The 26,384-nt window shown below is 40.1% G+C and overlaps 1 protein-coding gene across 5 annotated transcripts in view; it reads right to left on the bottom strand.

Moving 5' to 3' along the window:
• ZNF106 (zinc finger protein 106) overlaps positions 1–26,384 on the bottom strand; it is a 76,417-nt gene that overhangs the window by 36,774 nt on the left and 13,259 nt on the right. For 4 of the 5 annotated variants that reach the window (XM_054025679.1, XM_054025682.1, XM_054025681.1 and 1 more), the window contains exons 2-10: positions 25,494–25,576; positions 24,087–24,148; positions 15,873–16,073; positions 8,379–10,523; positions 6,741–7,386; positions 5,490–5,559; positions 3,917–4,071; positions 3,749–3,809; positions 3,025–3,393 (exon numbers count right to left, since the gene is read on the bottom strand). In XM_054025679.1, coding sequence (XP_053881654.1) covers positions 3,025–3,393; positions 3,749–3,809; positions 3,917–4,071; positions 5,490–5,559; positions 6,741–7,386; positions 8,379–10,523; positions 15,873–16,073; positions 24,087–24,148; positions 25,494–25,547 — 3,763 coding nt within the window. In that variant the 5' untranslated portion in view covers positions 25,548–25,576. The remainder of the gene's footprint in view (positions 1–3,024; positions 3,394–3,748; positions 3,810–3,916; positions 4,072–5,489; positions 5,560–6,740; positions 7,387–8,378; positions 10,524–15,872; positions 16,074–24,086; positions 24,149–25,493; positions 25,577–26,384) is intronic. The other variant, XM_054025683.1, reaches the window with a different exon arrangement.

Here is a 26,384-nt window from a genome sequence, read left to right as displayed (position 1 = left end):
CCACATGGGACAGGCTCTTGACAGAAAGGAGATGCTAACAACAGTACAAAAATATTTCTCTTTAGAAATCTCTTGGAAAAAGGTGAGTTAAAGCTTCTGCAACCTTCCTGAAAAGTTGATAGTTTTCAGTCAGACACAAGAGGGTACACATCTGATTCTCTGGGATGACCCTTTAAATTATTCTACTTTAAATGTGCTCCAATTGGCCATCCCAGGCTTTCTAATTTTATAATTAAGGCTTCCCTTCAGGCAATTGCTGAGAAGAGAGCATATTTATCAAAATTAATGAAAAGCTATTTTTCTGAGCAATTTAAGTTATTTTTGATCACTGCCGATATACACATGGATGCTCTTAGATCCACAGCTAGGCAGAACAAACAAATATTTAAACAAGCTTTAAACAGTTGTGACCATATCAAATTAGAACATTGGGATGGCAGGAATGCATGCAAACGGTTAAATTCACATCCTAGATATAATTGGTAGAAGCTAAGGTGCCTACTCCCATTCAACCACCCCAGTGGGGAAAAAACCTCAGCTGGTTTTATCAGTGTTCTGATTCCTGCCATTTTTTTTTTTTTAACCTTTTGTCACTACATATTTAACATCATTGAAAGGTTTTTTTGTTTTTTTAAACAGAAACAGTTTTCTAATTTACACTGTGAATAAAAAACTAGCTATTTTAAAATGGGGCTTGAGGAAATCAAGGTTCTTGCTATCCCTATTAGGAAAATACAGGTGTTAGAGAACTTCCTAAAGAGGAGGTGAAGGGAGGTTGGAGAGAAGTGCATAGCTGAGTGGAATCAACTCAACTCATCTGCATGTTAAAGAGACAAGGATGTGGAGCTGAATTTTGGGGGAATTTGGAATGCTAGATATAAGTCTACGGAAAGTGGGCAAGATTTCCACTGGCGAATCTCTATAAAATGGGTTAGCTCATTGCATTTTGCCAGTGTTAAATTCACGAGGTGGCCGTTGCTCATTTTAAGAGTGTGTGCGCGCGTGTGTGTGTGTGAGAGAGTGTGTGTGTGCGTGTGAGTAAGAGAGAGAGAGATCTGAAAACTAATCAATATTGCAAACAGAAATTAATTTGGACTCTCAAATACCAACCCACAGTTTAGACTTAATGTACCAAAAAAGAAAGTAGTAGGAAGCATACAACTGAATGGACTGAAGTTATGAAAACAATTCTTCTAAAGTTAAATGTAAGCATTGCAACGAGTCAAGTAGCAAGATTCATGCTCATCTCAAAATGTAGAAAATTAGTTTAATCCAATTCTTTAACTTGAATTGTGCCACTAAACAAGTCATTGAAGCTCATAATAAGAGCACTGAGTTTGAAGATTCTGCAAGAGAGACATTATGCCATTGCAGCCGCAGCAATCACTTAAGTCTCTGTTCCATACCCTTCAGCAGCTCCTCAACATTAGCTTCATGCAGGAGCAGTCCTCTGTTCATCTTTGATGCCCCCCAAAATGACAAAAATCACTAACTGCTTAAGCCATTAAAAATGGAAAGGCAAATACTTAACTTGGTAAGGCAGTTGGCACCCTTGTTTTAGGCTGACCACCACATTCAGAATAAAACAATATAAGCAATTTAAAGTAACAATTGCAATACTTTACCTTGGATACATTTTTTCTATCTATCTTTAGACCTACATGTTCCCTACTAGATGCTAGAATTGAAAAAGGAAAAGTATAATGAATTAAATATATCCACATTAATGCAACATAGTTGAACATAAGAAATTTAATGGCTGCAAGAATCCATACTAGGAAAAAATAATCTGAAAGTGCAAAAAAATTAGACCATGGACTTTTCTGTTTTATATACAAAACTGTAAGCTTTACTTTGGACAATGTATGGTTTATGTTTGAGAAATAAATATGGTTATGAAGTACAACATAGAGTATGTTTAATTTAACAAAAAAACTTGTGTTTTTTCTCTCTGTTTCTTTCACTGATATTTCCCTAGGTTGGGAGAAGAAAGGTCAAACACTGGTTCAGTGTGTGTTTCACCCCAGCCTAGCCCAGGTAGATACTGAGGGTAAGATTTGCAGAAAAGTGCCTACATTTCATTGGGGAAAAACAAAATGAGTGGGATTTCGGTTCCTTTGGCTTAAATTCTTTTCAAAAGTAAACTGGAGCTCAGGAGCTTTTATGCATCTATTTTGTTTTAAAAACTTTAAAAACAATTTATCACAGTAATTCCAGCTACACTCCAGATTTCAATTTCACAAACATGACCTTTATCCTGCTAGCACTTAAACACTTGCTTAACTTTACTCAATTTAGTAGTCCCATTCATTTCAATGAGAGCACTCACAGAAGTAAATTTAAGCATATATGTTGGCAGGATAAAGGCTATATAGAGAATAATGAAAATAATTTAATACCACTCACGGTAATTCAGATTTCAAGCAATGGAAAGAGGGTAGTATTAACGATGTGATCTCTGAATCTAGTTATTAAATCCCACTTGCAACTCAAGAGTAATAGAGGATTTTTTGTTTTTTTAATCCCATTTGAACCCATCCAGAAAGCCCAGAAGATCCTTAATTTAGTTTGGCCAAAAGTGTGTTTAAATCTCTTGCTTAAGCACTTTTTGCCTTGTGTAGGTGGCTACCAGTGCTGTACTGCTTCCAGTTACAATATGGACTAGAAGCAAATACAATCTCACTAGCCAACATATTATATATGCACACACCATTTTTAAGAGACTGTTGCATGCAAATCCTGGCCTTTTATTTTTTTTCTTTTGAAGCAAAAGTATAAGCCTTTAGTTTTAGAAGCTGTGATATGCATTTAAACCAATCAATAAAATTAAAAAGGGGTAACTTAAGTCTGTTACAAATTAAGGCCCCAATTCTGCAAGATGATTACCGTGGCTGAAGTCAATGGGGGTTCACCCATGCAGAGTAGCTTACAGGTTTGAAGCCTAAATAACTTTTACTCTTTCAACAAAGTGGTTTTCCACATTCTCACAAAGCTAGTCTTTAAAAGGAAGATAAACCAACATACCATCCTTCTGCTGCAGTTCTGCTTGTGGAGTGCACACAGAGCCATGGAGGACGGTATTCACACTTTCTTCTCCACGCTCTGGAGACATAGGTTCTTGTTTAATTTGCATTGATGAATCAGGAACAATGCTGGCTGTGATAGTACTAGGGGTTTGGAACACAGGTGGGGTGCTCACTCGGAGAGAGGCTCCCAAGGGAGTACCAGAAGGGGATGTGTGGGAGGAGAGACATGAAGAAGTCTCCAAAAGGGGGAAGAAGTGACCTGAAGGAGGAAGAGCTAGATCAGCTGTTGTCATGGATCTGCTAATTCTTCTTTCATCTGAGATGCTACAGGTGAGCTGTTCTGATCTCTCAGGAGGTTCATAGGTTTCTAGAGAAAGAAGGAGCAAATGCCCATACATTAACTGTTTGGGGAAGTTTGGTTTTAACAGCTCAAGAGGAAATAAATGGAGACAAGAAGGAAAAAAATTCAATCAAGAGTTTACTGGGCCCACTACATGACACTCTTGAAAAGCCATCCAATCTGAATAGTAGAAAGCTTTACAGTGCAACACAGGAATGGCCTAACAAAACTGGACATGGGAAGCTTTCTAAGTTGTACCAACCTATCCTGAACTTTCATGAGCAAATTCGAAGTTAAACTGAATACAAGATCAGCACACAAGCTTAAGCTTACAGAATACAGGTCAGAATGCTAGCACTGCAATATTGTTAAATCTCAGTACCTTGTAGCCCCTGCAGGATCTGAATTCTCTGACTCCTCAAAGCGCTCATCTCCATTGTTATCTGTGGGGGGGGAGGGGGGAGGAGAGAAAGTGATTCAATCAGCCCTATCAAGCACAACTGAAGGCTGTTAATTTCTAGTTCAGACAGCACAAAAAGCCTGCAGTTACCTGCTGTTTCAATACAAGGAATCGTTGAACTTCAACATAGGCTGCCTGCAGAGCAGCCCGGGCCTGCAAGAGGCGGTCATCCACACAATGCAGTGACTTGTTCAACTCTTCTTCTCTCAGGGAAATGGACAACAACTGATCTACCTGAGAACGCTCTGTAAGAGAAATAAGCACAATTTAGAGTGCAGCTCATGTTTTACAATTCATTTTAACAGGTCACTTTTGTGGAGACATCTTCGTAGACTTTTTTGTATCACAGTATTAAGCAATGAACTCAATAAATCTCATATGATGAGTTGGAAGTGTCAGTCAGTACTCCAATAGGAGGGGAAGCAGGATTCGAAGAACAGAGAGACCATCAAAAGGCTGCAGGAGAATGCAACAGAAGGGGCATTTTTGGCCCTATTTCCCTGGAATTTTTCTGGGAGAAAGTCTTATTTGTCCTCCAGGTCTCTGCAACAGGGAACAAAGCAGATGCTTCACTAGACAGGCATCAGCTGCATCTGCTTCTTAGCAAGATGGACGAAGTGGGGAAGTCTGACTATATATCAGCATGAGGATGATGATGAACTGGATCCAAAAATCCTGTAATCAGAATTGGCTACCATCTCCCTGACATGACGACAAAAAAAAAAAAGAGCACCCATTTAGCCATATGGGCAGCAGCCATATCATGGAAACTGATTTTATCTTTTGAGGAATGCAGGACGGTGAGAAGAACAAAATTTCTTGCTGGTAGGCTACAATCATTATTATCCATTTGATGAAATCAACATTCTTTACAAACAATTTGGTCTCAACACTCATGCAAGGAAAGTCTCATCTGCTTCTTACAGTTGAGAAAATTGTGGCAAAGAAAAATTAAGTGATATGTCCCAAAAATCACAAAGAAAATGTGCAGGACCAGGAATAGAACTCTGATATCCTGACTCCAAGTCATATGCCTTAACAAAGCCATCCGTCCTCTCAGTGAAATGGAAAATGTCATTCAGTTGTTGGAACAAGATTCCAAAGGAACAGAAAAATGTTTTACAAAAATACTTCTTAATTTTGCTTTTGCTAGCACTCAGCCCAGTAACACTTATTTCCTTTGTATATAATGTGTAATGAAGTATCAGAAAAGCTTCAAAAGTAGATTATAGCTCACATTTTAAGATTGTGTGAGAGCAAGAACAGACTAAGGAAGCCATCTTACACAATGAGGTGGAATAGAACAAGAATACTCTCACTTTCTTGCTCTGCTCCCAACATTACCTACCTGTCAATATCCAGTTACAGCTTGGCTGACATCTTCACAGGCACCCTTTTGTATGCCTTTAGTGAGCACAATGTCCCACTCAGCCACAGAACTGCAGTGTTCATGTAGGATAAGCAGAGTATCACAAGCCTTGCAGTGTTCAGCCATGACACTGGGGGAGAGGAGGAGGGGGAAGTGCAAACCGAAAATCACAATGAAGGGGAGAGAAGCCTCAAACCAACTTTTGTTAACAACCAATTGTTATCAAGGCAGCATTGGCATATACTCATAACCTCTTCATGCTGTGTCCTCCCACACACACCTGGTATCACTGACCTTTTTTGCCTTTAATTTTCCTTCTTTTATTCTTTGTTTCTAGACTTGGGATTTCAGGAGATGATCCCTCCTAAAAGTTATAAATAGAAAAGTTCATTCATTAAAGTTAGAACAATACAATTAAAAAGCTTAAGTCTACATCTTACAAATGTCTAGGGCTACAATAAGAATTTAAATATCTACCATGTCTTTCCCAGGCAAGTCTAGATTATAGCCAGAGGAGAGAACATATGCAGATGAATTTTGTTATAACACCATTCACTCATACTTTATTGCCTCTCCTCTCAAAAGAGAGAGGAGCTAAAAATAAATTTCCTGCTTCCACCAGAGGCAATGAAATACTACAGCAGACAGCACTCTAGGTACTCAGGTGCCAAGTCGATCAAGTAGACTTGGCCAAGATGTTCTCCTTCATGTCTGTCTAATGTTGTTTACTGTGATAAGACCATGCATGGGGAAATAAGACCAGTTATAATCTAGAAAGGGATAAATACCATGCTAAATAAAGTTTCAAATGAAAAAGGGACATACACAGAAAGAGTCATTAGGCCCAACACAGACAAGATTACTGGAGCATACGGTTAAAAAAAAAAAAAAAAAAAAAAAAAAGATGTCCAGGTATTTTTTCTTCCACTGGATAATTTTAAAGACAACCATTACTGCAAAAGTGTATTTCTCTTTTTAATGTTTAGCCACAAAACCAGGCATTACCAAAAAACCAATTGTTCCATGGTTGCTTAACATTCCTAGTAGGTCCTGAAACATGATCAGCATTCTATTGAAGACACTCATTTCCAGAGGCAGGAGGCCAAGTCTAGAAGTTCTGGGCAGTGGCAGTTTTCTATTCTTTAAACCACAGGAAATCTTAAAAAGAGCTAGAAGTATCATGAAGGCATCTTTCATCCACCTTGTCTAATTTTTTTTTTTTAAGTCAGTTAAAACAAACACTGAATCTAAGAGGACAAAAAATATTTGCAATTATATAGTACTGGATATCTATCCTGGGTCAAACCACCACAAAGGTCCAGTGAACACAATCCTTGTTGGTTGTCATTAAGATTAGGATTTAATCACTGGTATTTTTAATAAAAGTCATCGACGGGTCATGAGCCATGATTTTTTGTTTCTTGCCTGTGACCTGTCCATGACTTTTATTAAAAATACCAGTGATTAAATCCTAATCTTAATGACAACCAACAAGAGAAACATTTCTATTGCTAATATCCTGAAGATATGCAGAACTACACTTACTCCAGTTGCTCTTCTTTTCTTTCCAATTCCCTGGCTGTCATTCTGCTCAGTACCAGATGTACAGCTGCTGTCTGTAGCTGCATCTACAGAGTTTGATCCTGCATGCACTGAAGCTCCATTTGAAGCCAAAATGTTTCCTTCTCCTGTGAGCTCTAATGCATTTTTGTTTTCAAGAAATGGTATTCTACATTCTGGGCTCTCCTTATCTTGTTTAGTGGTAAATACTGTGAGGCTTGTAACATCAGAGGGCATATGTAGGCTGTGTCTCCTTCCGTTGATAAGAGTTTCAGTTCTTTCAGACATGAATGGTGATGAAGGGAGAGAGGATGTCTCTTGTTTGAAGTCGGCCACATTATCAGCACTTGTTTTATATATAGGTGCTATAAAATGTGAATGGCAGGCTGGAATGATTTGCTTTTGCTCACTTCCCTTTGTTGTGGCTTGGTCACTGAAGAATCCATAAACAGAAGCAGTCCTGTCCACAACAACGCTGCTTTCGGAGAGGCTGCGTTTCCTAGCTGATCCAGATACTGCAATGGAAATCCCTTCCCATTGGAATCCTTCTAGGCTGGACAGCTCAGGTTCTTCACCCAAATCAAGACCTTCCTGTTCGTTCTGAACAAGGGGTACCATCTCTATGCCAAACCTAAAAACAAACAAAAAACATTGCAAATGTATAAGAGCAGAAGACAGGCACTGAAAGAAATCTAGGGGGAGAAAAAAATCTGTTTTAAATATATAGCCAGGTATACACTGATGGACTAAAAGATGACAACACTAGTGTTGTTCTGCCTTTTGTGTAATCTAAAAAGGAAGGACCCTAGCTGCATAACTTCATTATTGAGCTAGTGCTTAGCCATGACATTATTTTCAAACACAAAAGCAGGATTTTCATTAGCTCTAGGGTGAAGTGAAGATCAATTTGGCCCTCTTAGTTTGATGTCAGAAACCTGTACAGAAGTTCTTGTCGAAGTTGTAATGCAGCACGCTACCCTCTTACACATGGTAGATCGGAAACAGAATTTTAAAACAGATAAGTAAACCTATTATAATTTTCAGACACTCATTACAGAATTACTTGCTTCTAAGACTGATGAGACAATAAGATGTTGCATTTACAAGATAGACTGAAAATACTTGTCTTCACATTAAGTTTAAAGGCAGTTTCAATGTATACGATATTGAGACTCACTATCTAGATTTTTTTTTTTTAAATGTACAAATTGCTAATAATTAAAAAAAATAGAATTACTACAGCAAGGGATGCATTCAACTTGCCTGTGATGATGCAAGTACTTCTCAGTATTTGATCTCATGCAAAAAAAATCAAGTAATGGTCTTGCAATATATTTAAAGTATTGTTCATATTATACCTATACATGTTTGTAGTTAACAGAACTTTAAAATACAATCTAATGTTACCAGTGTCATATGTATTGAATTGTTAGTCACAAACTATGATCACAATCAACTTCTTGCTTGAAGTAGCAGGAAAGTGTGTGCGCATGTGTGTCTTTATAGACAGACACAAATATGGTATGGTAGAATTAATCTCTGCAGTTCTTCAAATGGTAGTCTTTAGAGTCTAGTGATTCAGATATAACAAGATCCATGTTTGAAAGTTAAAAGGTTACAAACCTTGGTAAACCCTTGCCAAGCTCCTGTTTCTTCTTTGTTACTTGCTGGATGACCTGTTCCCAGTTTATGTTTCTTCGGGATGCACTAAGAATCTGCCTCAGGGTTGGTTTAAGTCCAGACTCCTTCTCAGTCTCATTCTTTCGATGACCACTAACATTTCGAATACGTCGTGCATTATTGAGGTTGGGCTCAGGAAGATGTGCCCCAACTTTACTCTTCAAACTGATATGTCGTGTCAGATCTCTTTGGAGGGAAGCAGGGAGGCCAAGTTTACTTAATTCAGGAAGGAGAGGGCCTGAAGGTTGGCCACCACCTCCTTTTTGCAGTTCATGATCTAAACTGTTTTCAAAGCCTTCCATATCAAAATGATGACTTGATTTGATAGGATCTTCACCTTTCCCTTCCTGAGAGGTTTTCAGCTCATCACTTAAATTGTTTTGAAGGCTTGATGGGTTCACTGACTCCATTTGAAATTCAGAATCTTTTTGCTTCTCAGTTATAATACTTGAATCGGGAAGTTTGCCTGATGCTTCTGTGTCACCTTCCTTTCTGGTGGTAGCATGTTCACACTCCTGAGGGTCACACGGTGAACAAGTATTAATAAAAGGACGTAGCTTTTCAACCCTTGCTTCAGCCTTTTCACACTCTTCACTTACATCCTCTAATGTATCAACTCTAAGCTCATTAGTCTTTGAAGAACCTTTCCTGGGTTCCTCTATATTCCGACCACCATTTAGATCACTCTCTGTATCTCTGTATGAACTTAAGTAAGGATTTTGCAGAGAAAGATTGGATTGCAACTCTTCTTTGGCTTTTCGTAGTTCTTCACTTAGGCTATCAATAGGCTGTCTCTGATTTCTGTCAAGCACATCTCTGCTACCTCTTAAGCTACAAGCACTGCGCAACTTGGATACATAAGAAGAGGAACGGATAGTTTCTAAGTTTAGTGCATTCGAATGGTTCTGGAGTTCTCCAGGGGATGAGGATAATAGAAGCTTGACATTTTTCAAGAGATCCTTTGGATCTTGCTTTTGGGAAGATAACTTCATGTCTGGAATAACCAGGAGAGGGGATTTCAGTGATGGCATCCTGTTACTTCTGCCCTCCTCTTGGTCAGATCTTCCTCCACTGGGGCAGTCTGCATTCACCTTGCAAGATTCATGTTGGTCAGCAGTGGCCTTGTAACAGGGGTGGTTTAAAAGGGTCTCTTCCCACGTTATCAGTTTTGGGAGGCTTGTTGCATCTATTTCAAGATCCATCCCTTTCATGGGTGTCTCGAGAAAAGGTAGAGATACAGAATCTTTTTTCTCTGAAGTTTTAGGAACATTCTCTTCAGACCATGGCTGCTGGTCTGTAGCTTTCTGGGAGGGGTAAGGAGTCCAGCGATGAATTTTATCTTTGGAAGTGCTGCCACTCTTTCCATTCATCTTGGACATTTTACTCTCTGGTTGTTCAGAAATACTGAAATCCAGTGCCCCCACTGGAGGGAGTTTATCACTAGTAAAATCCAATTGGTCATTTGCCTGCCACTGCCGTGTATACCTTTCCTGGTTATATTTAATGGGGTTTTTTTTCCATGCAACACTCCCATCTTCTGTGTGTGAACTAGAATTTGCAGTCCTATTTCTTTCCAGTGGATGTGTGTCCCCTGTGCCACCAAAATTCCAGCCATCGGCACCCTGAGGATTGGATTTCCAGTTTCTTGCTGAGTTTTTAGAATGCCAAATAGAAAAGTCACCTGTTCCTTCAGAATGCCAGTTGGAATTTCTTCCTTTGACATCTTGATACCATTTTGATATTTCTCCTCCTGCACTTGGATGCCAAACACCTCCAGAATTCCCATGGTTATCATGTTGACCTGAAAGGCCTGCAGAACCATTTTGATGCCATCCCGAGCATCCCCTGGGACCACTGAAGTGCCGGTCTGCATTAGGGTTCTTTATAGAATGTGGGAATTTGCCTTGCCTAGGATTCATAAAGCCATCATTTTCCCATTTCCAGTCCCTCTGAGATGGGCCATGATGGTGCCACAAGGATGGATCATAAGTTTCTCTGTCTTTATAAACAGCTCTTTCTTCTCGCCTTCTCTGTGGTCTCCTATCATCGGGTTCTATTTCTTGGTTTCTACAGCAAGCTTCAACTTGCCTAGAAGACATAAGGAAATATGTCTGTTCAGTGACTGAAAAGTATATCCCAATCTATTCCAGTTTTGTAAAAGAGGTAACAAGCCTCAAACTATTCAAAATGATCTAAAAATCTGCCAGAATAAATATATACATATTAAGCCTTAGATGTAAAGCAGGCTGGTAGGTAACAATACCACCACATAGGATAGCAAGTTCAGGTTGTTTGGCAGGACACTGGTTTCCCAAACTACTAACATCTGGAAATGGCTATGCACTTTGCCTCTGGCGCAGAAAACATAGTTCTTACTGGTTTCCTAATCCATTCTAGCAATGATGTCTGCTTAAGACAGCCAACTTCTCTTGTTTTTTCCACAAAGCCTGCATCGAGTGAAAACACTGACAATACCTCTCCAAAAAGCCCTTGCACCTCTATTGGGTACAGTTAAAAAACAAAGCAAACAAGCAAAAAACAAAAAAAAAAACAATTTTAAGTTAAGACCAGATGTGAAGAGTAGCAAAATAAATCAGTATTTTAAGTGTCATCCAGCTATACCATGACCAAAAAAAAGTTTCATTCACATAAGGCCTCTCCAAACAGTCAGTTATCATGCCGTCATTTGGATCATTTACTTATTTGTAATTACAACATCACCTACATGCTCCAACCAAGATTGGGGTCACATTGTGCTAGGCACAGTATAAACATGTAAGAGATTTTAAGCACTTCAGGGAAGGAACAAAGGAAGAGGGGGAAAAAAAGATGCAGCATGGCCTCTGATTTTGCTTTGGACCTCTAGGGGCTTCTGTAATACAAATACAAAATACAAGGCATGCAATGGTTAGCAAGTGTCAGATTAGTTTCATTTTGGGGGGGGGAGGGGGGGACGACTGTGGGGTGTATTTTTCCCATATGTAAATGTGGGAACACAAATTTGATGTATTGTGGTGTAGATATGGGTTGAGGAGGAAATGCAGGAAGTGATGAGTTAACAGGAAAAAAGGAAGGTGCAAATGCACTGAGGGGAGGTCAAATGCGACGCTTTCCCTGGCATTTCAAGAGTCACAATTTATTAATAGGCAGAAAACACTGTAATAAGAATTTGGTAGGTTACAAAAATAGCTAACCAATACTTAGCAAAGTTGCTTGCAGAAAAGATGACCTAAGATAGACAACTTCTTCCTTTCAAGTCCCATCACATGGCAGTCTCAACCTATACTGTACTATTTAATCTGTAATTAATTTGATTTGTTATCTTTTGGGATCGGATTGGGGAAAATGAGGTGGCACTCTCCAAATCTTCACCCTTTGGTGGAACCAAAAATGAGACAGCACTCAGATTGCCCAGATCAGGGGTAGGCAACCTTTCAGAAGTGGTGTGCCGAGTCTTCATTTATTCACTCTAATTTAAGGTTTCGCATGCCGGTAATACATTTTAACGTTTTTAGAAGGTCTCTTTCTATAAGTCTACATTATATAACTAAACTATTGTATGTAAAGTAAACAAGGTTTTCAAAATGTTTAAGAAGCGTCATTTAAAATTAAATTAAAATGCTAATCTTACGCCACCAGCCTGCTCAGCTCGCTGCCAGCCTGGAGTTCTGTTCACCTAGGGCGGCAGCGGGCTGAGCAGGGCCTATGGCTGGGACCCCAGACCTTGGGGGGGGGGGGGGTGAGAGTTCAGGGGACAGGGCACAGGGCTGGGGGAGGGGTTCAGGGCAGAAGGCTGGGGTGTGGGGGGGATCAGGGCAAAGGGCTGGGGTGTGGGGGGGTGTAGGGCAGAAGGCTGGGTGTGGGGAGGGGTTCAAGGGTCAGGGCAGAGGGCTGGGGGCGTGGGAGGAGTGCAAGGCAGAAGGCTGAGTGTGTGGGGGGGATTCAGGGCAGAAGGCTGGGGTGCTCAGCTCGTGGGGGTGCTCCCAGCCCCCTACCCTGAGCTGCTCATGGCAGGGGGCTGGAAGGGATATGCCCTGTTCCATCCCCTTCCCTCAGGCTCCGTCCCTACCTCTCTCTGCGTCCTCTACGGAGCTGTGTGCACGCTGCCGCTCTTCCCCCTCCCCGTCGCTAGGGCCATCAGCTGATTGACGCAGGGACGGAGAGGAGGAGGGGCAGGAAAGCACCACGCTGGGGGAAGAAGCGGGAGAGGAGGGTAGCTTGGCTGCTGCAGAACCAAGCTTCTGCCTCCTGCCCCCGCAGGGGAGAGCGGTGGGCGGGGGGGCTGAGTGCCGGGACCGCGGCAGGGAGCTGCGTGCCACTCAAAATCTGTTCGCGTGCCATGTTTGGCACGCGTGCCATAGGTTGCCGACCCGTGGCCCAGATCATAAACACAATTATACCTCTCTCTTATGTACTCTGATCAGCAGTGACATTTTATAACGTGGCCATTTAAATCAGCATGAGGCTTCATGGTCAAAACACCTCTGAAATAAATGGGGCCATCTGATATGTGTCAGGATTATTGTTTCATGATGTTTTCACCACTTAGCTTTCAAAACATGAACAGTGTTTCTTTGTAACCTGAAGAGCTACAGACTTAATTTTCTATTTAAAGCTTAAAGTACTAGATTAAACATCCATGATCTGCACCAATCTGATTCCTAATTCTCTTAAACTGGCATCAAACAGCACCCCAGCATATTATTTTATTTGCAATGAAAAAGCTACTCTAAATACATCAAATGGAAGTGATTAATTTAGTTGCTAGGTTCCATTTCTCTCTCTACTGGTTCTCTCCAAGCTTGGAGAACAAACATGCTGTGGAAGGTTGCATAATGTTCTCTTATTCAAAACTCAGCTTCCAGGTTGGTAAAATACATATTTGTTTTTCCACTCCCATGAAAGGAAAGCTGATATTTTTTAATTTAGCTTTGTAAAACTGTCATGAACATTTGTCAGGTTAAGTGCAAGATCCTCTCCCCACACTTACCATTACATCCCGAAATTGCTGTGTAAGTGTGAGTGTGAGTGAGAGAGAGACTTGCCCCTGGCAAGCAGAATTTCACAAAGCTGCTTTAAATTTTTAACCAATGTATTGTAATTAAGCTTTTTCCTTGCACTTCCAATTACATCATTCCACCACCCATGAGATGTTTTTACTCCACTCCAGAAGAATGACTAAGCAATGACTTTCACTTTAATTAAGGGAAGTCTACAAAGTGAAAATGAGACAATATTTCTTTCAATTTGCTAGTGATTTGGACTGTAAAAGAAGTTAAGACCATAAGACAAGATATTCCCTATTGTACAAGCTCTTTCCCCAACCTATGTGTCTCAAAGTGTGACTGAGCAATTTATTTGAGCAGAATATTGGTAAATTCATTCTCTCCCTACCTGGCAATCAAGATCTTTTTAATGAAGATTATATATCCTGTAAGTGCAAGGTATTACTGTTAGGATGAACTGGTAAAGATTAGAAGGAAAGTTAGGCTGAGGAAAGAAGTTATTCAAATTGCTGGAGAAAACAATAATGAGACTCTTTCTTGATTTTTAGAGTTCCTGTAGGACAGTTAGGTATTAAAGACCTAAGCAAGCTTGGTTTCAGACATGAGACAAAAACATTTTGTCTAGTTTTGAAACGAGGCCTCAGCCTGTCCTTGAAATGTGCAATAAGAGGCCTAGAAAGACTTTCCCTTGAGCACATAGCTATTGCCCTTTGGTAGTCTGCTAGCAGGCAGATATAAACGAAGATTATATTTGGGCTTGGCAGGATATCAAGAACAAAGTGGATCTATAACACATGCATTCAAAGATAAATGCTGCCTTAATGCTAGTGGTGCAGTTCTCAAGGTCAGCAATCTGAACACTAGGACTATTTATCCTGCAAAAATGGAATTTAAGTGAAAGATCCTTGTTAACTGGCCTAAGAGAGAATGGATCCTTGTAGGTCACAGGAAGGGTAGGACAGGGAAGTTTAATATCACAACATTTGCCTCTGCAACACCTGGTTGTGGATAAATTGAGAACTTTACATTCCATCTCCCTTTTTTAAGCTTTCAGCACGCATTAAAGTGACTTCTGCCTCCTATGAAATGGATGTGAAGTTGTCATATGGATTACTGCATAAGGAAAAGTGAGCTCTAATATAAGAAGCCAGGACAGGAATGGTGTCTAAATAATAGCGTCTTTGAGTCTAATAGCTGACAACAACATTCTGTTTGGAGGGAAAGAATTTTGTTGTGGACATCATTACCTTAACACTCCCATCTACCCAATGCTCCCCTCACCCCCGAGCTACTTCCAACAGGGAAATTTTAAAAGATTTTAAGTGGGCTAAGAACACTAAATGCAGAAGACCCCATTTCTGTGGCCAGTGTAGCCAAGGAATGTAATAACTCTAAAACAACGTTGAGTATCATAGCACAAAAGTGGGTACCATGCAACACAGTTATTGGCTAGAATGAAGGGACCGGTGGAAAGTCTAAAAACCTTCCTAGTCCTGGCTGGTATCCAAAGAGTCTAGACTGGGCAGGCAATGACCTCATTTTTATGTGCTCTTGGTCAGGTCAAAGGAGAGCTCAAACTTATTGCATGCTATGGTTGGGGTCCCGAGCCATAAAATAAAATTAAAAAAGGAATAACCTATGCCCACCCTTATAGTGTTACAGTAACAGTTCTTACTCTGTAAACTTTATATTATAAAATTAACATGGCGCTAGCAATGCACACTCACAAAAGTGTCAGATGCAGGCTAAATGCTGAAACAGAAATCTTATACACTGTGTAGCCTAACTTTACCCATTCACACCGAACAGTAATGTTTAGCTAATGCTAAACAAAACAAACGAACAAACAAAAAAAGCATTTCATTTAAGACTTCAGTGCATTTCAGGAGGACATTTAGATTGTTACCCAAAATATGAGATACTAATTCATTTTAGAGCTCATAAATAAGAGCTGTAAAATAAAAGCATCAAGTTATACCCAACAACAGTTTGTGACAGGGTAATTTTGTAGGGCAAGGAAGTGATATGCTGCTAAAATTATTGGAACATTTTATTCAACTGTATGCTGATGAGAATATAAAATATTTGCATAGAGATGTTGAATGCTCTTGAATCCTTAAGCAGCACACAAGCAATTCCAGTTCAAGGCCTTGTGATGCTACAGGTTTCACCTCTGCTGTGGACTAGGCTGAGTTTTATTTTCCAAGCACTGCAGTAAACCTCACAACTATCAGAACTGAAAATGATAAATGAAAGGTTTGTGTTTAGACACACAAGCTGCATCCTACAGGTAGTTACCGTAAACTGGTCTTATGATCAGTATACTGGTTGCATGCAGACTGCACTTCAAACATAATTCTATCTTGGCAGCATTTCTCCATACCCAGAACAGCTTTAAAGGAATTCGTAAGAGAAGAAGAAGAATACTCACCGGTTCTGTTCCTTCCTTTGTTTGATTAGTTGAATTAGTTCCTTGTCAAAGTACTCTTCATCAGCCTCTTCTTTCCCTTCATCTTCCTCTCTGTCGTGGGCATCGATATTGTCTTTGTGCAGCTGGCTGGAGATGTGCTTGGCATATGCCGACAAGCCCACCACTGTCACCCTGCACACCTGGCACTTGTGGTTGCTGTCCCTGGGGAAAGAGGGAGAGGATGGACATTCAATCCTTCCCACGGGCATGGTAGACAACTCAGATCTTACTCTGTTTCCTCTGAATATGCCAGCTTTCTGAATCAATTGCTTGTGCAGTAGGCACTATAATTTTGCTCAATACACTAAAACTGTTTGAATTTTCTGGCTTTTCTTTTTTCCTATTGCAATTTTCCCCAACTTTGGGGGCTTTTTGTGATCAATTTTTAGAGATTTTTTTCCAACAATCAAGAGGTAAAAAACTTGGGAATAGAGCAGAATAAATGTGTGGGGGGCAGGGAATTCTTCTTGGATTGCTGTACTCAAAATCTTATCAGAGGAAACATAGTGAGAGGAGGCAGAGTGGAGGGCTTACAGAGCTAGCAGGAGCTGCTCTGAAGCACACCCATGGTGCCAGCTGCACTGGAGAAGCCTGGTGACAGCTTCTACATTTAATCTCTGCCTCATGCTTTCCCCCAGTGAAAGCTAGAAGAGGGAGGAGGGGGTATACTGCTACAGCCAATCCTAATAGTGTAACCTAAACTGGGACAGCTGAGACCTCTGCTTGGAATTCAAAGACTCCATAGCACAGCAAGTGATGGGAGGGGTCTTCAGTTCACTGTACTTTATTTGGTTCAAATGATGCATGAGGTCTGCTTTCTACTTTAGAAGGCTTATCTTAAAAAATAAGAAATTATTTCAGTTGCAGGAAGTTGACAGCTGTGTCAGACAAATAGTTTTACTAAAGTGTCAGTGAACACTACAGTAAAACTGCTATTAAAAACAATCAAATCAATATTTAATGTTTATTAAAAAGCCTACCATACAGTGCTTGACCAATCCTTTAGTTAGTCTAATGGTTAAAAAAGTCAGAGAGAAAATAAGTCCATTGGTAAGTTAAGTAAAATTGATCAGAAAATAAGCATGTGTTCTGAACCAAGCAAATAGTGTGGGGGGACCAACATAGGGCCCACTGCCTGCCTCACTGATGCTTTCTTGCACCCCACTGTCTTGTTTATAGAAGCAGCACTGAATGCTCCTATGTCTCAAATATAGAGATTATGTACTATAATACCCAAACATATGAATGGAAATAAAGTGGGAAGTGGTGAGGAACCTGGGGTCCATGTAACGATTAAAAGCTGCATTTAGACTAGTCATTGGGACAGGTGAATTCTCCTGCCTTTTCCCAAAACAGCAATATAAGTGACTGGAGCTCAGTTCATTAGCTCACATCTAATATATTTAGAAAATGCAACTTGTACATCAAAAGGTCAATACCAAATTAATTAAAAAAAAAAAAAAAAACTTGCTTTGTATTAAAGCTTTATTCCACTTCATATTCTAATTGCCCTTACTGAAGTGATGAAAAATCCCCATCTCATGGATCGGAAACATCTTCATTATTCAGTTAAATGTTTCCATCAAAGGAACCAGAGGCTCAAGAATCTTGCCTCCACCTCTGCACTTTCTAAAAGTATGAAAGAAATCCAGAAGAAAAAAATTTACCACCCACAAGATTTTAAGCCAGCATCCTTATCTGGGCCATGCTTAACGAAGGGTCACCAGCTGGCTGTTAAATAAAGGTCTGTGCCTTTCAAAAAGGCTCTGAAATGAACAAGTGTTTTAAAAAGACATTTTTCTCTTTTTTTCCTACTAGTAAAAATGTGACTAGTAACACGGTAAAAGTATTTAAACAGTCATATCAGTCAAAAAGGCCATATGTTTAGGAAGTTTAATTAATAGAAACACCACTTTATACACTTAAATTGAGGGTCTCAGTTTCAAATAATGTGCAGAACAAGTGTGCCGTTATACATAAAATACATATTGTTCTTCCAGTCAGCCCTACAAACTCAACCTGGGATTTGTGCACCAGACTGTGTTCTTTCTTTTGCACACATTACCAACAGTAATAAAGATTCTGCAGGTCACATTATGCTGTATGACATCTGTATTACCTCATCTTCAGTGGCTTAGCACAAGCTTAACCAACTGAAAGTTGGTTAACAATTTTGCTAATGCACAGGCAGGTATAGAATACAGCTCACTCTCCTAACTGTGTTAGCTATGAATTGCCAGGAATAAAATATAGTAAAGCTTACTTTTTGCTAAAATTGTCAAAAGAGACCAGACATACGAACAGGGAGCGTGTCTAAATGGATGTCATTTTTACATACTCAATTTATCATAGTAGAGTTATACTTTAAATGTAAGGACCTTTTAACTGGACATAAAAAAAAAGAAAAAAAAGAAAAAGAAAAACCTAATGGTACCTATTATAATACTTGACATTTCTAGGAAATCTCAAAGCCCTTCACAAATACAGGTTTCAATTCCTCTGAAAGGTAAATATTATTCCATTTTACTGATTGGTAAATTGAAGCAGAGTTAGAGTTACTTTGGGCAAGGTTGGTGTAGCAGGGCTGGGGACTGAATCTCCTCCACTCCTTTACCCTCTCCAACTTCCAAAGCAGTAGTTCCCAAACAGTGGCTCTTGAACCACTTGCTCAGTGGTTCTCAAACTTTTGTATTGGTGACCCCTTTCACACTGCAAGCCTCCAAGTGTGACCCCCCCCCCCATATAAGTTAAAAACATTATTTTTTTTTATATTTAACACTATTATAAATGCTGGAGGTGAAGAGGGGCTGGGGGTAAGGCTGACAGCTCATGACCCCCCATGTAATAGCCTCATGACTCTGAGGGATCATGACCCCCAGTTTGAGAACCCCTGCACTCGATGGTCTGTGGAGAAATGGCTAATCACATGGTTATGACTCCCCTTGTTTTCAGCTGGTAAGCTTCAATAAAAGTCTAAAATACATTTAATACTTTCCTAATGCTACTTTTCCACGAAATGAAGCTCTAGTAGCCAAAGGAATATTGTTTGCTCAACTTTAACAGGGGAGGTAGTTGACACTATTATGACTAGGACAAAAGTGGTCCACACTATGAAAGTGTGGGAGAACCTTACTAATTTCTGCTGTGTATTTCAGTATGTACATTGGATAATCTCTGTCCAAACTGAAGTGCCGTTGCATTTTCAATTTTAGCTGGAAAAGAGTCTTTTTGTAAGACTTTGGCCTCATTCCAATTGCTGTTATGAAGTCACTCATGGACTAGACATCATGTGTATCATAATACTTAAGATGACTGCTGAAGTTTCATGCCCATTATATATAGCTGAGACCGCTAAACAGAAATGCAAGTCAAGGGCAAGAGCCATATACCTGAGGACTTAACAGTCTCCATGTAAATGTGACTTTTCTCCAGAATTTACATTTTCATTATAAAGTAAAGTAGTTGTTTCAAGAAGAGAGAGAAAGGTAGTGGCAGCTTAACGCTCAGTAGTCCTAAAGAGAGGCAGCACAAGAATACGATGGAACCATATGCATCTTTTGGCAAGCATAAGATCCTGGGTCCCAGATATGCCGAAGGGAAGACCTTGTTTAAAGACTGAGAATTTTGTGGAAAATCTGAAGTTAGAAGAATACACGCGTTAAGTGACAAAATGCTAAAACAACCCACCAACCCAAATGAAGAGACTTAGTTTTCAGAGGCAAGATGTGAAGGCTCAAGCCAAGTCTCTTTGAGTGAGGCAGACACCACTCTGAGTTTTCTGAATTACTGTCCAAAACAGAATTCTTACAAAATATGATGGTCTCACTGAAAAGTGAAGTTATAACCAGGGTCCCACGTACTCCGTTGGGGCAACATAACTTACAGAATTCACCTCTGGCCACACAATTGTGCTTAAGAATTTAAGTTTTCACTTACAATTTTAGCCCTCACGGTTACAAAGTTAACTTAAAAAAATGCAGACAAAGTTTAAACCAATGCAGTTATGTCTTCCTCTGCAGACAAACTCAGAGTATGAACTGACTCATGCCAATGGGGTGTTAACCCTGAAACCTATAGATAATATAAATGTTAATGTAACTCATGCTAACAGTGTAGCTCTTTGTCCCCTCTAGTAGCTAGTCCACATACTGAGGTTTATGAGGCTACTGCTGCAAGTCTCCTTCCTGGAGACTACCCCTTGTCTTTTTCATAAATTGTGAAATTCCATGTAGATTTCTAGTACTCCAAATTGCGAAAGAGAAAGAAGGATAGTAAATTGTTTAGTTTACAACCTATTTTGATTCTCAAGTATAAGAACTAGGTCTGCCAGAGCACAGATGCCTTTCTTGTAGGAAGAAATCCGAATCAAAGTGATGGAAATACTTCGACAGCAGAATGAAACACACATTAAAATCACTCTCTTTCATCTCTGATACTAAGAAAATGGAAAACTACAGTTACTAAATCTTTTGAAATTTCACAATATCAGATACAATGGAAATCTGAAATTTTCCTTTTCATCTAAAACCAGGATTTCACAAAGAATACAACAGGATAAAAATACAGAGTTAAATACTGAATTCAATAGATGATCTAATCTCCAGATGGTAAAAGTGATGAAAGGCACTTAGTTTAAAAAAAAAAAAAAAAAAAAAAACGTGAAAAAAACCCAAACCCACACCTCCCCCGGGCCTAAGCTGAAGAATATTGAGATAAGTCTGTTTGATGAGGGGGAAGTTTATTGCACAATGTGGATGATCCATTTTGAAGCAGTTCTAGCTCCAGTGTGTGTATGTGTATATTATATATAATTTGTAAAGAATTAAACTGATAGCTAGTGTTAGGTGAAATGTGGCAGGACTTTAACATTCAACAGTAGCTGAGAGAGGAGTTGTCAGCTGGGGGGAAACCGTGCCCTAGAAATCCAAACACAAAATGGAAGACTAAGACTTTAAGCTGCCATCTGCACCATCTTTAGCTCTTGAATCTATCCCAGCCTCAGCAATTGTTAAAGTATTCAGAATCATTACCATGTGCTGTAAGAAAAGATACACTAAAGGGAATGCTTTAAAAATTAGCCAGAATATAGACGCTTGAGACAAACTGCTAAAGTTAATGTTGATGACACAGGGGTATCTGAGCAACCACTTCTCAGCTGTTCACCAACAGAACAGATGTCCTCTACTGCTAAGAATCAGAACAGATGAGAGGCAGAAATAAGGTGCTTTTGATTCCAGGCACAATTTCAGGCCCTTCCTATTCCCAAAGAGACATGGGGCACAGTGGGGAAAGACAACAGAGTGAGGAAGTGCTTTTTAAAAGCATCACTGATGATTTAGAAGGGTAACAGAATAGAGAGATTAGAAAAAAAAAGAATGAACAGAGGAGAGAACAAGGAAGATAGAGAAGGATGAGAAAAAGAAGAGGGTAGTGAGCAAACACCATTTTCCTCTGCACTACACCTTTTACTGTTAAGTGTCCTTTTCTCATCTAAATGGTGGGCTGAAGAAGTAATCAACCTTCCCCAAAGAGTCATCAAAAGTCCTCTCAGGCACATTTTCCCCAACTGGCAAGATGTCAGTTTTGTCATTGAAAGTCTGGACACCTTACATTTATTCACCACCACAGTAGTAGTTTACTCCTGAGGGCATTTTGTGCCAAAAAATTTAAATTCTGCACACAATATTTTAAAATTCTACAAAATTTTGCAAATTTTATTTGTCAAATAAATGTAGAGACTCCAACATGGCATTGGGGAGCACAGGCCACTGGCTGCACAGAGGTGGGAGATCATTGTGTAGCTCCCCCCAGGACACGGACTCAGTGGTGAGACTGCACCCAACCCTGACACAGTGCAAGGACCCAGCTGGCCCCAGAAACACCCCAGGGCCCTGCCCCTCTCTGTGGGCTGGCAGGCTCAGCAAGGCAGGATTCAAGAGTGGAGGGGCTTAGTGTGGGAGGATCCAAGTGTGGGTTAAGAGGGTTCTGTATGGGGCAATCTGGATGCAGGTGACTCAGTGGGGGATGCAGGTGTGGCTCTGGATCCACAGGGGCTTACTGGGGGGGGGGGGGGGGTGTTCTGGGTGCAACAGTAATGGGACTCTGCAGGGGGGTCCAGGTGAAGTGGTTAGGGATCAGCGGGGGGGGGGGGGGGGGAGGGAGGGAGGTGTCTGGGTGTGCGGCTCAGTGCGGTGGGGATCCAGGTGCAGCTGCTTGGGGGGGGGGGGGGGGGGGGAGAGGATCCGGGTGGCTTGTCGGGATGGTGCAGGGGGAGTGGGGCTTATTGGGGGGCTGAGGAGAGGTTCTAAGTGTGGGGAGGAAGGGGGAAGGTTTGGTGGGAGGGTCTGGGTATGAGGGGGTCTGGATGCAAAAGAGTTGGACATATTGGGGAGCAGCAACCTGTACAGGAATCCCTCACCCTGCAGCTGAGGAGCAATGGGTGCAGGAAGCGGGGGGAGTTTGCAGAGCTTCCTGCAGCTGGGGGAGAAATCTGGGGTGGGTCTGACCTGGCCCCAGATGCTGTGCAGAGGAAGAGGAAGTTCCATCTTCCCCAGCCCAGCTGGGGCTAGCAGCTGAGCCTGGCGCAGGAAATGAGCCACCAGCCAGGTCTTCCCCAGTCCTGTCTCCTGCCCCACAGTGATTTACCTCTCTGTCAGCTGCCCTGGGCACCCAAAACATACTGCAGGGGAAGGTCGTTTGTCTGCAGGGAAGCAAAGAGATCTGTGGGAGACAAATTCTGTGCATGTGCAGTGACGCAGAATTCCCCCTTTTCCACTCAGCTTATCCAGAACATCATTAGCATTTGAGAGTGAAGGATCATTTGGATTTTAGGGGAGTTATTTTTTAAATATACTGTAGGCCTGGCTTGACACAAGTAACTCGCCTAATTTCTTAGTGGGCATAATTGGGAAGGTGAATGGAATGTTAAGTTGTAAATAGGGGCTTGACAGGAAGTCTGTGCTAACTAAGATAAGCAGCAATACCTTGATGGAGACTATGGACAAAATAAACCTGGAATGTAAAGATCAGTTTCCACGTGGACAGCACATGGCTAGAGAATGATGTACACCGATTGGTTCCTGCAAAGTAAGCAAGCCAATCCAAAACATTTGTGATTTCATGTATAGCAAATGCAACATATTGTGTAAAGGCATACAAAGGAAGAGGTTTTCTGTGTAACTTTGGATGTGTGGTACACCCTATACCCCCTGCGATCAACTCAGCGTAGCTTTGCTATATGTCAAATAGAGGAATGTGAGTGATGAAATCCAGAGTCAAACCGAGTGTTTTGAATCCCAGGGAACTGGCTGAAGTGTTCTCCCAGAACTGGACAAGGTGTAGTGGAAAAGGTCTCAGAGGAAATCCCAATATAAACTTTTAAAAAAATTCATATGGTATAAATACTTTATTTGAAGGTCAGAGGCTGTATGGTACAGTAAACAGGACACTGGGTGGGGACTTAGGAGAGCTAGGTTCTACTCCCAGCTCGGAAATTAACCTGCTGTGCAACCTTGAGCAAGTCATTTCAACTATGCCCATTTCCCCTCCTGTCCATCATTCTAATTTAATCAGATTGTAAATTCTTCAGGTAGGGAATGTCTCTTATTATGCGCATATACAGCTCCCATCACAATGGGGCACTATTCAGAGTTGGAGCCTCTATGTACTAAATATCTGTGCATTTCAGACTAAACGTGGGGTTGGGTACAAATTGGAATGTCTATCTCTAAACTTGCAAAGTCTTAATCATCCTGCACAACAATTTTTTTTTTAAATAAAAAGGATTTTATTTATGATTCCTATGATTTGGATTTTCCAGATGATTTAGCCCACCAGCATATTAGGCATTTGAATTTAAACTAACTAAAGCAACAGATATTTTGTAAGAAAGTAGAAAAAAACCAAACTACAGCCCAAGCTAATAGTTGCAGCAAACTGTACAGATTTAGGGAGAAATCCCATGCTCCTAATAGGGATATGTCCTCATGGCTATTAAGATCTTTAGTATCTATTAGAAAGGCACAAAGAAATGTGCTTTATAAAAATAGTTAATTCTTAATCTATCTTCTCCCTTTAAATTGAATTTAGCTTGCATGGGAAATAAGGCTATTTAGTTCCCAAAAAGTGTGACATGTAAACTGCACTGAAAGGCAGTTTGCATGATCATTCGCATACCTTCCTTTCAGATTTTCAAGTTCTCTGTGGTGAAGCATGCTTCTCATGTGTTCATCCATCTCCTACAAAAGAAAAAAAGAAAAAAGCATAACTCATGATTCATTTTACTCTGCATGAGGATATATTCTGCTCTAATAGGTCTTTTCTATCACTTTTGAAGGTGGTGTCACCCTGAGGAATTACCCACTAAGCTTCCTTCCATAGGATTGATCTTTGGGATTCATATAGAAGGAGGGCAGAGCTCTAGAAGGTGGATATAGAAAAGCGTACATAGAATGAGGCAAGGGCTCTGACTTCAACGTGTTCCACTCCTTGCTAGAAAATAACTGTACAACAATTATTTCTTTAAGACTGTTTATGTTGTGGAATGTTTTTTTAGTTTGGCTTTTTTTAACATCCCCCCAAAAAATCAGAATATTTGCAACATTAGGGCTGCTTGTGAGTGTATATGCATTATGATACAGTGTTACTTTACATCAACACACACTGCTTTGCTCTGCAGGACCGGTTTCATTCGGTGCGCATTCTAGACAGAACTGAGACATGCATAGTGAATTGGTTTTGGATTTAAAACAGTTTTGACTCATTCACTGCAGTCATTGTATAACGTTGCAAATGAGGCAGATGTCTGCTAAAAGAGGAAGAACACTCATGTTAAGGAACAGGAATGGGACTAGGCGCTCCATTTTCTTTTCCTGCCTAGAACAGACACACTTGGAAAAATGGCCACCCTTCTCTCTCTGCTCTCAGATCCTCATTAATAAAATGGGAATAGCACTTTGTCCTCACTAAAATGTTATGAAAATAAAAGTAATTACTGTTTGTGAGATACTCTGATACTGCATTGATAAGCACTACAAGAAAGTCTAAGGAAAAGAAAAATTCCATCTGCAGTGCAGGGTTTGGAAGACATGCCGTAAACAAGCCACAGCAAATACTAAACAAGGATGATGAGAAAATGAGCTGCCTCAATTGATAAACAATGTCCTTCTGACATATTGAAAGATGTAGGGACCCATCACAAAAACCAAAATATGATTATGTCATAAGACACTCTGAATGCACAAGGGAACAGAATTAAGGCTGAGGGGGCTTCTGAGTGCTTGACTTACAACTTTCATACACTTTTTAATATAATCATACAAAAGATGACATTAAAACTTGAAAGCCATGGATATTTTTAATACTTAATGAGAATGTATATCCAGTACATGGTCACACTGAGGAAGAGGCTATCAGGAAGTACTGAAACAATTCTATTTCATTCAATAAACCTGAAGATCTCTATCAGTTTCTGATACAAAAAGTTATCTTTACAGTTTCTTTTTTAAAAGAAAGGACATATTTCTCCCATGCAGATCGCCACATACAAAGATATTAGCCTTGCAAATTCATTTTATTTTTTACCTTTTTTGAGCTGTACACGATGTGACATAGTATGCATTTTCGTTCTCGAGCCATGACTACATTGGACAGTTCTTACCCCAAACCTGAAAATAGAAAAAGAGATCCTGGACACTGTTTCTTATCAGTCCAATTGTCTTGAAGATATTAAAAATAAGAGCTCCTTCTTACAAGGACCATACTGAAATGTCCCTGTGTCTCCTCCCGCCTTTTAAAAAGCACCTCTAACATCTATGTATGGCTTACATTTTCAACTGGCACATAAGTTATTTTAAGTAGTCATCTAAAGACTACAAAAAAAAAAAAAAAAAAAAAAAAAGGATTGAGAAATCAGATTCTTGTCAAGCGGGGTTTGAAGCACTGAAAGCAGTCATGCAATTAGCTTGGCAAAGAAGAAAGTCTATCATAGTCTGGATGGTCACAAGAGAGATACTTAAGGAATTATCCTAAAGAGCTAAATGTACATAAACAAAGGCAACTACAGATTGAAGAAAAATGCTACGTGTTTTTAAATATAGTAAATGAACTTCCATGATAAAATAAAATGTCTTTAATAACTAATTCGATCAGATATCATGCTCATAACAATCTAGGTTATAACAGATGGTGATAGATTTATTTATGTAATGGGATAAAACATTGTTCTCTTCTTCTCACAAGTCATTAAGTAACACTAAGCAACAGGGGAAAAAAAAAATAGACAGACACCTATAATTATTGCCCATTTCTAGATCAATGACTGGCAAAAAGTATCCCTCACCTTAAAGTGAAGAGAAATAGGGGAAAGAAAATATATCATGTAATGTTGTGCTAATGCTGTCAGACATACATAAATCTTGCGAACAAGACATTATTCAGCCATCTTTGAAATGTTGCTATTTTACAGATCAGCAT

The sequence above is a fragment of the Malaclemys terrapin genome, chromosome 4 (genome assembly GCF_027887155.1).
Source record: "Malaclemys terrapin pileata isolate rMalTer1 chromosome 4, rMalTer1.hap1, whole genome shotgun sequence".
NCBI classification, from domain to species: Eukaryota; Metazoa; Chordata; order Testudines; family Emydidae; genus Malaclemys; species Malaclemys terrapin.
The sequence above is the reverse complement of the archived record's forward strand: the minus strand, read 5'-3'. Positions and strand labels throughout refer to the sequence as shown.